The following is a 10,024-nucleotide window of genomic DNA, read 5'->3' on the forward strand; positions in this document are numbered from 1 at the left end:
AAATATATTCATAATTTATGTTTAAATTACAATTATAGTAGTGTCAATGATTCGAAAATATTATCGCGATATTTATTTAGCGGAATGCTAATGCATATTAAAATAGAAAACGCGTAATACTGGAGCTGTAAAGTATATGTATATTTTCTTTTCGAATTATGTGGAATACGCTGTGCCATCGCGTAAATATTGGCGGCGTATCGAATGACTGTATTACCAGCATCGAGTAGATTTTCTGATTTAAACGTTCCTACTAGCAGTGAACGCGTGACACGGTCGAACCCTCCGGCAACCCTCCGGGATTATCTCACCCCACGCCAGCGTCGAGCGGCCCATTTCCGGATATACGCAGCGCGAACGCACACTCACGAGGCTCTTTCTCTGCTGTATACGCAAAATAAACCTAATCGGCACAATTGTGATCACTTTGCTCTCGCGTGACCCGAAATACTCGCTATTCGACCTATCTGCGCTAATTTTCGTCGTCAAAGTAACACGCAGTCGTAACATCACGATCACTTTCCTGTCATGTAATGCTCATGGAAAGCGTATCCTCTGTTTTCTCGATATTCGGATCGATCGACAACACTAAATTCTTCTCCACAGAATTGAACGAAATCGTAAAGATCGCGATAACATTTCGGTCTCGCACGACGTGTAACGCGCGCGAAAGCGATTATCCTATCCGCACTAATCAACAGCACCAAACTTTCCGGAATTATCGAACGTGGAACATTGTCGTACACTTACCTGTTGCCAGAAGTGGGCGAGCGTGAATAAGGGCTCTTTCTTGTAGAGCCATTCCATGGTCGTTATATTCCGCGAGTTGGCCTCCGCGGAGGCCTGCATGCTGGCCAATGCCGCTGAGTTTAGACTCGCTAGTATAGGCTGCTGGAGCGCCGCTGTCACGACGGAGGTGTTGCTACCGGCTACCAGATTGGCGTGGTACACGGTCGCGGTCGGCGCATCCTCCGAACCACCAGTAGCCAGCAGTTGGGCCCCGATCGGCGCTGACGGCCCCTGGAGCCCCAGTGACGAAGCCACTTTGACGGCTTCGAGCTTCTCCGGCGGACGCAAAACTGCTCTTCCTCGTTTGCCGCCTCCGCCGCCGCCTCCTCCGCCTCCGTTGCCGGTCACACTCGGGGAACACGTTTTAGGCGGCGATCCCGTCGGTACCGTCTCTCACCGGCAGTCCACGATGTAGCGCGTAACGTGTCACGCGTTCACTCAGCAGCTTGCACTTTCGTGTTATTGCTTCGCAATCAACATCACCTGGTTGACACTCTTTCGCGGCGCGCATTCGACTTTCATGAGTTCCCCTTTTCGAGAGCTTTCAACAGCTGTATATGTGTTAACGTTGGATAATTGTCACTCACACAATATATATTCTATCTATCGATTTAGTCTAAGTGGAATATTTTGATCGATTTCTTTTCGATCTGTGGATCGAACCGATCATCTGGACTGAGATGTAACACGTCACGATTTGTCCGAGCAACGTTCAATCGAACTAGAGCACAACGGGAATTCTGACGGGCCAGATGGTAATCTCACGTTTATCGGAAACGCGCTCGGTACCACGGCATCATCACTACTGCGCTAAACGTCTCGATCTTCCTCGATCGACGGATCGCGATGATCCGTATCATTCGTCACCGTATCATCAGTCACCACAATTAGGAGATCGCGGAGCTGCTGGACCGGACCGTCCGCGGACTCGTCACGATAGCAAAGTCTCTCATAAACAATCCGGCAATATTAACGCAAAATTCTTCGTCGTCGTCCTCGACGTTCACGTAGCGATAGCGATGCGAGCGGATCTCTGTCAACTGCCGCATCACATGTCACGCATCACGGAATAGAGCAATGTTTCTCACTCGCGTTAACGAGGATTCAGTCCGCGACACTCGCGCACTACGGGTGCACAATCGACTACACAAAAAAGAATAAAAACAATCACGACGATGCGAGCACGGAGTCTCCTCCAGTCACGAGGAAGATCACTTCAAAATTCAGAACACTTTGGTGACACTTGAAATAACACTCGGATCGATACGTCACGCGATACCGAAATCTGTTTTCCTCGTTATCCGTTCTCCAGCAGAGTCTCTTGAGCCACATCGACGTCGATCTTGATCCTCGATATGACTGTCAATATTTTCTCCCGTCCGAGAACAGAGTGATAAGAGACAGTTGCGGAAGATCCTCTCGTATTTTTTTCCTTCTCTCCTTCCTCGCGTTTCGTGGTTCCACTGGTACACCCGGGTTGCGAACCCTTTCGTCCGCTCTCGTCCGGATGACCTCAAGAAGAGAGAACGAGACCCGTCCTAGCAGGCTCCTAACCTGAAACTAAGAGCTACCGGACGACCGATGCAATGCCTGGAGGAGGCGCAGAGCCAATGGTGGGAGACAGGCGGAGCGTGCAACGCGTAGTGAGGGTAGTTCAACCCCCCACACGACCAATCTTGGGCTCTCAGAGCATCCCTACCACGGTCGCACGCCGTCTGATCTCGGAAAGGACATTGTGCGAGAGGGGATAAGCCGCGGGAAGGAGCGGGAGGCCGCGGAAAGAAGCGGAGGCTGGCTAGGTGGTCCCTACCAGAGCGGATCTCATATTTTCAACTCCCCGACCGCCCTTTTCCAACCCCTGCCGATCGCTAGTTCCCTTCTTCGTTCCTTCCTCTTTTTCTTCTGATTTCCCATCCTTTCCGTCCGATCTATCCCCCTTCCGCTCCGTCTATCGGTCTGTTTCATTTTTTTGACTTTCTTCCCCCCCTTTTCCTCTCTCTCTCTCTCTCTCTCTCTCACTCTCTCACTCTCTCTCTGTTTCTATTTCTTGCTCTCAAGCCCGCCAAAACCCTTCGACTTGACAGCTTAAGTAAATATTCTGCTTTATAGAAAAAAATAGCCAAGTTGTTATGATATTCCGAAAGATAGCCAATATTTGTATCAATGATTGATTTGGTAACATCGAAAACTTTTTTAACTGACGGTAAACGGAGGAAATTATATAAATACAAACTGCAAAATTTCAATAAACTTAATTAAATTTTACATAGCAGATAGATATGTTTTTCTGAGATTTTTCTTTATTGAAAATCCGATTTGATTTATGGAATAATGAGAGAGCAGAAGAGAAGTAGATCGGAGAAATATTAGATGAGATATGAAGAGAAAGCAAAGACAATTGGAACATTGTAAACATAGCGAAAGTAAATAAATATTTGCAAATGACAATTATATTGCATTAAATCTTCAAGAAAGACAAGTAATAGAAAATATTTTTAACTAAAAATCAAACTTCTATTAGTTATTTCTAGCAAGATTTTCTTTCATTAAATAGAACGATATTCTTTGAAAGATAAAAATTATGGAAAAATCATGATTAGAGAAGCAAAACTGTTTAAACTGTCATTTGCGCAAGAGTAAAAATTACAGGCCATCCAAAGTCTCCTTCCGCGCGGTGTATCCACCGTTACACACAGTGCCTCCCTTTTTTACTTAATTACTTGAAAATTACTTAAAAAAGCCGGAAAAGTTTTTTCCTACTTCTTGAACTGAATCTAGTTGGATTAAAATCTAACACATTTAATCGACATCATGGACATTTTTATCACGATGCGTACTATTTTAATCAACAACTCTATTCATTTACCAAGCGTGTTATTAAAACTTAAGCTAGCTAAAACTTAGATAGCCAAATAGTTCAGTTCATGAAGGCGAGAGATTTCCTAATAAATCTTTTACCATTATCTGGAGTGTTTAGAGTATCTATTCAAATAAATAACGTGATCGTAATTACATTTTGTAATAAACAAATAAGACATTTTTTAATATGAGATGAAATATTCAGTATTCGTGTACGTGTTCTTATGATTTCAGCTATATCATAAAGCAAAAGAAAGAAAAAAAAAAAAAAAACACTAGTGAGTGGTTTATATCAGAATAATTTTTGTCGTGGTGTTATAAGATTGACTTACGCGTCGTAAATAAAAAAATAGGCTAAGGGCACACGCGTGCAGATAATAGCTCACTGAAGGGGTTAGCCGGTACAACCCGCCTTTTACCGCGGTAAACCCACTTCGCACCAGTTAACTTAACTGGTATCGAACTCGGCGCATGTACGGGCACACGTAACGTTCATTTTCATACTGATTGTCTGCCGTATTATTGACTTTCGACTGCGCGAAACTGATTGTCTCAGTTCAACTCAATGAATTTATTTCTGATGATGAATTACGATTTGAAGAAATTTTGTTGTACGGTTAGCATGTGAGAAATTTTTTCACAATATCTAAAAAATCGAAATTAAGAAATATGCATATTAATTAACACAATGTTTATGTTGAATAATAATATTTAGAAATCGAGAAGATAATGTTGTAATTGTCAATTTAATTTAGAGCAGACTACACTAGTTTGGCAAATAAATTATTTTTGTGAATAATTTTTATCTCTATGATAGAAGTTATGTAGTAACGCGTATTAACTTCTTTGTTAGTAGTCGAATATGAACGATATGTCGACAACATTAATTTGTCTGAAATTCACTAATTTTTACATGAAACCATGTTACTAGCAGCTTACTATGACAGATTACTATGACACTATTATAAGTTAATGCAGAAAGTTAAGAATATTTGATTGAATGTGATACCAAGTGTATCTACAATTCATGCAACGTTTGGGCGCATCGTCATTAGAATACTGATTGGATACTTGTTGCTCGATTAACGCAACAAAGTTGCAGAGTAACGATCGATTTTGTACGATTAAGTATACCGCGCTAATTTGCAATACCATCAACAGTTTGAGATTGGTTTCTATGGCTAACATCGCTGTTAGTTTAGAGAATTTCAGCCAGTTGTTATTAATGTGACAGTGTCTGCTTTCGTATTCTGCAGCGGATCCCGTTTGTCTCAAACACATTCTCGAACATTGTAAAGAGATAAATGATGATCAGAAATTATTGTGGCATGAAAAGACGAGAAAATATGTAACGCATATCATTATTGATAAGAAGAAATCGTATTATTTGTGATTCGACAATATTAAAATTATTAAATTACCAAATTATTATATATATCTTTAACAAAACGATCGCCACTATTAATAATATATTGACGTATAATGTTGATTTTGTGCAAAATGGGACTTTAAAGACATTTTTAAAGCGCAGATGTGTTTCGTCACAGCGGCAATGAAAACGATTCGTGGGAAGTATCGGTTATGTCAAAGTTCGCAGAAATCTCATAAACTCGAATTTTCGAGACCGGTATGACGCGAGGTTTATATGCGAAATTTATCAGTCACGACTCGACCACGAAAATACTATAGAACTGCCGGCTTGTCAGCGCGTACTTTACGATCACCCGGTATAGAGCGAGGATTAGTTTGTCAACGCCGGCGTGCGCGACATGCGTGTGTATCTGCGTTCACGCATGCATATGTGTCGCGGCGAGGTTAGCAATCCCCGCGTCTTACGTCGTCGATGGTTAGAAATATAATGCGATGTCCACACTTGGATACATTGTTGGCAAAGCCAATGGTCCGGACAAATGCAGTGTTATACGACCACATAATGCACTGTCTGGATACATTCATTCCGCCAGCGATTTAAGTTTTAAATAGAATGAAGATATATTGAGTAGAATTAAGTAGAATTAAGATGTTCTTGCAGAAGTGTACATTGGAGAGAAATCGAGAAGTTTGATGTTGCATTACGGTTTCGTAGACATCAAAATTTTTGCGGATTTTGCTTTTGTTCTGTTGCAAGTAATATTTATGGCACAATAGGAGCAACTGTTGTATATTTAGAGAGCTTCGAGGAATCGTATCCTCGTGTATGTAGTTGTAACTTTGAGAGAGATATAATTCACAATTTTTGCAACTTTGATTTACATCCCTAATTATCTAACAGAGGAATAATCTAACAATGAATTAAGCTTTCAGATATTTATTTTATTCAAGTTTTCCTCATCGATATGAATCGTTTAACTATGTTTTAAAAAGCACTGCTGAATTAAGACGTAACAACACGTATATCTTCACAAAAACATGAAAATTTTATAATTTTAATTTATATCTTATATAATGCAATATAAGTGAGTTTCTAAAAAAAGGTATGTCGTAAAAAAGTGTGACATGTGAAGAGAAGAGATTTAATGGAATAATTTCTCACCTGATAATAAAATTGAGAATTGAGAAGTTTGTTGAGATAATTAAAGTTACAATCAAAATTGTTATTTCTGATAAAAACGAGCAGATAAATTTGACTGACATTTCGTTGCCGAGCACTTAATGAAGTAACGTGAACTTCAAGTGACGCATTCTGAACATCTATCACTTTTAGTCTGTTATTCGATAAGTTTCTTTAAAATAGTCTTTATATTGCAAAATTATATTATGTCATTGCAGGGGCTAATATTAAAATTGAATATCTCACAGCCAGCTTTGTCAGATTTGCGAGAAAATACCGAATTTAAATAGAAACATTTTTTTATGGATTATTCTGATTTTCTATGTGTAATAAAATTGCCGATAAAAATAGCGGTAATTTAAAGTAATGGAAAATATTAAAAAAAAAAAAACGATGATAATGCATAATAAATAGTTATTATTTTTATGCTGATTCATGTTAGTATTTCTGCAAGTTACGAAAAATCATGCGTTAAACAGAAATTGGACACTTGACGATCGTTTACATTTACGATAAAGATAAAATTACGCCAAAAGTATTCGACTGCGTGTGCACGCTCGGCGATTGGCCAAAAACACGAATACACCCTCGCGTTTTGCAATGCCGTTGAGACGATTTTACTGCTCGTATATACACGGTATGGCCGGTCGGTTCTCGTAATAGTACGACAAGTTAATGCGTCGTCTGATATGCGACGTGCTGCCCGGATTTCGATGTACCGTGGAATAACTCACTTGCGACAAATCATTTCGAGTTTAAATTACATATTTCCCAGACGTGCGTCCGTAGCAGCGCGGGTTTATTTCGCATTTACATCGTCCATCGATGAGAACAAAAACCGAATTTCTCGGCCATTTTCCGCGTCGCCGCTGCATCGCTTACGCGTCGCGGTTTCTCGATCATGTTTCGCTTTATGCAAATTACCATTGTCGTCCGTCACAAATTTTTATACGTGTCACGCGGAAAAAAGTGCATCTGTCAAGGGTGAAGGTTTTTAATTCGCAATCATTCTTCTTCGAAGATACGAAATGCCAAATACCGTATGCAAGAAGCCACTTCGTTATTACACTAATCCTTCCGATTATCCCTAAAAGAAGTAACATGTATAAAATTTTTTATTTTTGTTTAAAACTCAGTGTTTTTTTTTTTTTTTTTTTCGATTGAAGAACGGGTGACGAAAGAGATTGCTCAAGTCATTGAAAAATGTGTCAATAGTACAAAACCTGCCTTGTGCGAAAGAGTCAACAGACACCGTCAGATCGTAGCTACTTATTGAGGTCACTTAAACGAAAACTGTAAGAATTTAAAACGCGTCTTTGTTTAATCGGTGGGATTTCTTTACCTTGTCACATGAACGTCTAACGACACCGCGCACGAACGGAATGGCTCGAACAAAAAGTCTTCGACTGCCGGCTGTCGAAAATGGAATCGCGGGAGACGTCGTGCGTCACGGTCGTCTTGGAATTTCGCTGCTCGCAGCAGAGAGACTCACTTTCTTCCAACGGTCGCACGCTACTCAATATACCGGTCGACGATAAAGTCCCTTCCGCCGCCCTGTCCCCGCCATTGGTCTTCGAGGGGCAACGCGATTCTCTTCGAGGACTCCCCGGCGATTGTAACAATATCTTTTGCGCGGAGGCACACGAAGGATGCGCGACGAGAGAACCGTAAGTTCAAGAGCCGCGCTCAGGGACGTCGTCGCGCGACACGCACCGCGGTAGAAACGACATGAGACTTCACCGTCTGTCTGACAGTAAGCGAAATCTTTTTTACACCGGATAAGAACAGAGTAGATGAAGGGGGAGTACAGATGGGGGGTACGTACGGGATCCAGAGAATGAACTCGATCCGGGTGAACGCGATGATTATTTTTCGAGACTCACGCGCGGATACTTCTCACTTGAGGAATTGTATTTCTCAGAAGAACGCTTGTCATTCGTAGCGACTCGCGACGATCGTGTAAGATATTGAGGAGAGGCAGCTGACGGTGGAAAATCGATTGTAATTAAATAATCCTTCATAAGGCTCCTTCTTCTACACGCATATATCGTAACGTTGCGCCTGATTTTTCATGAATTTCTTTGAGATTTACATTTGCCTAGAACAGAACATTATCGATGATTTTGCATTTAGGGAAAATCACTAATGATGATCTCTCGTCAACGATCTCGAGTTTCGCGAACACACTTGACGCCAGTTCTACGCGTTGAAACGCAAATGAAGTTTACGATCTCGCACTTGAGACGTTAAGGTTTACGTGTTTGCCGATCTGAAACTCGCGCGAATTATAATAGTCAGCTAAGTGCTATCAACCGGGTCTCGAGTTCTCCGACAGAGAGCCACTCGAATCGCGTTTCTCACTCTCCTTCCCGAGCCGTGAGGCAAGTTGGTTGACCGCTCGAGATAAAGGTACGTAATGTGCCCGAGACGATCAGGAATCCGTCTGATGGTCACGTTCACGCTGGTACCGTTTCGACTTTCAGATAATCCTAGAGAATGCACGTGTGTGACGTATTCGCGGAGACGCGATATTTCCAGTGAGAAAGAAAATCCCGCGAAAATAATGTCGATCGAGAATGCGTTTGTCATTTTAATGTGGCATTTCTTGAATCGAAGAAAAATTTTGTGGTCGTACAAAACTATATTTTGTTTTTTAATATATTATTATTGCACGTAAAATGCAACTCTGCAACTTGTATAAATTACTTTTCTTCAAATTTACTTATTATTACATTTTTTCAAATTTAGAGTTTTGCGTCTCTTTCCAAAGTTGACAAATATTCGAAACTGTCAAAATTAATTAGAGAAATATTTATTGATAATATAATAGCGTGTGTTTTATATTATTTATAATATATTTAATTACACGCGCGGTGACGGAGATATGTTTTTCAATTTCGAAATGATTATAAAAATGATTATAAAGATTTATAAAAACACATTGTCTTGTCCCAATTTGCACAATATTTCAATATTCCAATAAAAAAAAAAATTTTATATTTAGTGATAATTTGATGTAAGAGATTGCACAACTTTAGGTAAAAAATATAGAGTAAAAACGATCACGCGTTTTATTTGGAATTTTGGATCTATTTCTTCGTATTTTATGTTTTTTTCGAATTATAATTATTTCAATGCAGTATTATATGCATTGATATGAAAATTGCTTCTGAAGAGAAGATTGCGCAAAATTATTCGCGTGTGATCCCTACGTGCCAATCAGCTGCGTCAGTTTAAATCATCACGAAATCTCTCGAGGAAAACTTTGTCACAGCTGAAGATTATCACTAGTACACAATCACAATTGTCGATGACAATCACCTGATGCAACACAGTCTCTCTACTGCTCTCCGTAGTTATTCTTCGGCTTTATCTTCGATGCTTTCTTGATCTTCGCAGTCGTCTGCCCGTCCAAACGTCAAAAAGAAAAAAAAAATCCGCACACGAAGCAGATAAAAAAAAGTACTCAGAGTCAGCAGTTAGGAAGCGCTTCGTTACTCGCGCGAGTGTTCTCGAGCGTGCGGAATGGGGGCAGCGGGGAGCGCACCTTACACCGGAGCACTGCGTGCACTCGCCCGATGATACGGCGCGTGAAGCGTCGTGTCGGCCTGTTCGATCCACGCACTCCACGCGCCTCGTGTGCGTGTGCGATGATCCTTCTGGGCCTGTGTTCTGGCCGAGACTAACTCGAGCGCTCGGTGCCTGCAGCCCTCGCAGTCATCCCTCCGGCCACGCACTTTTCCACCCCGGCGAAAGAATTGACCGCATCGACCTCGCAACGCGCCGGCCACTTTTCGCCGACAGACCGGTGTTCTTCGTCGAAAA

The 10,024-nt window shown here is 41.1% G+C and overlaps 1 protein-coding gene across 3 annotated transcripts in view; it reads right to left on the reverse strand.

Annotated features, from left to right (window-relative positions):
- Positions 1–9,820, reverse strand: part of ct (homeobox protein, cut) — a 137,579-nt gene extending 127,759 nt beyond the window's left edge. Inside the window, exons 1-2 of one of the 3 annotated variants that reach the window (XM_067351917.1) lie at positions 9,521–9,820; positions 751–2,356 (exon numbers count right to left, since the gene is read on the reverse strand). In XM_067351917.1, coding sequence (XP_067208018.1) covers positions 751–849 — 99 coding nt within the window. In that variant the 5' untranslated portion in view covers positions 850–2,356; positions 9,521–9,820. Of the gene's footprint in view, positions 1–750; positions 3,062–9,520 lie in introns of those variants that run through there. The other 2 variants (XM_067351920.1, XM_067351918.1) reach the window with 2 other exon arrangements.
- Between the last annotated feature and the right edge of the window lie 204 nt (positions 9,821–10,024).

This window comes from Linepithema humile, chromosome 3 (genome assembly GCF_040581485.1).
Source record: "Linepithema humile isolate Giens D197 chromosome 3, Lhum_UNIL_v1.0, whole genome shotgun sequence".
Classification (NCBI taxonomy): Eukaryota; Metazoa; Arthropoda; class Insecta; order Hymenoptera; family Formicidae; genus Linepithema; species Linepithema humile.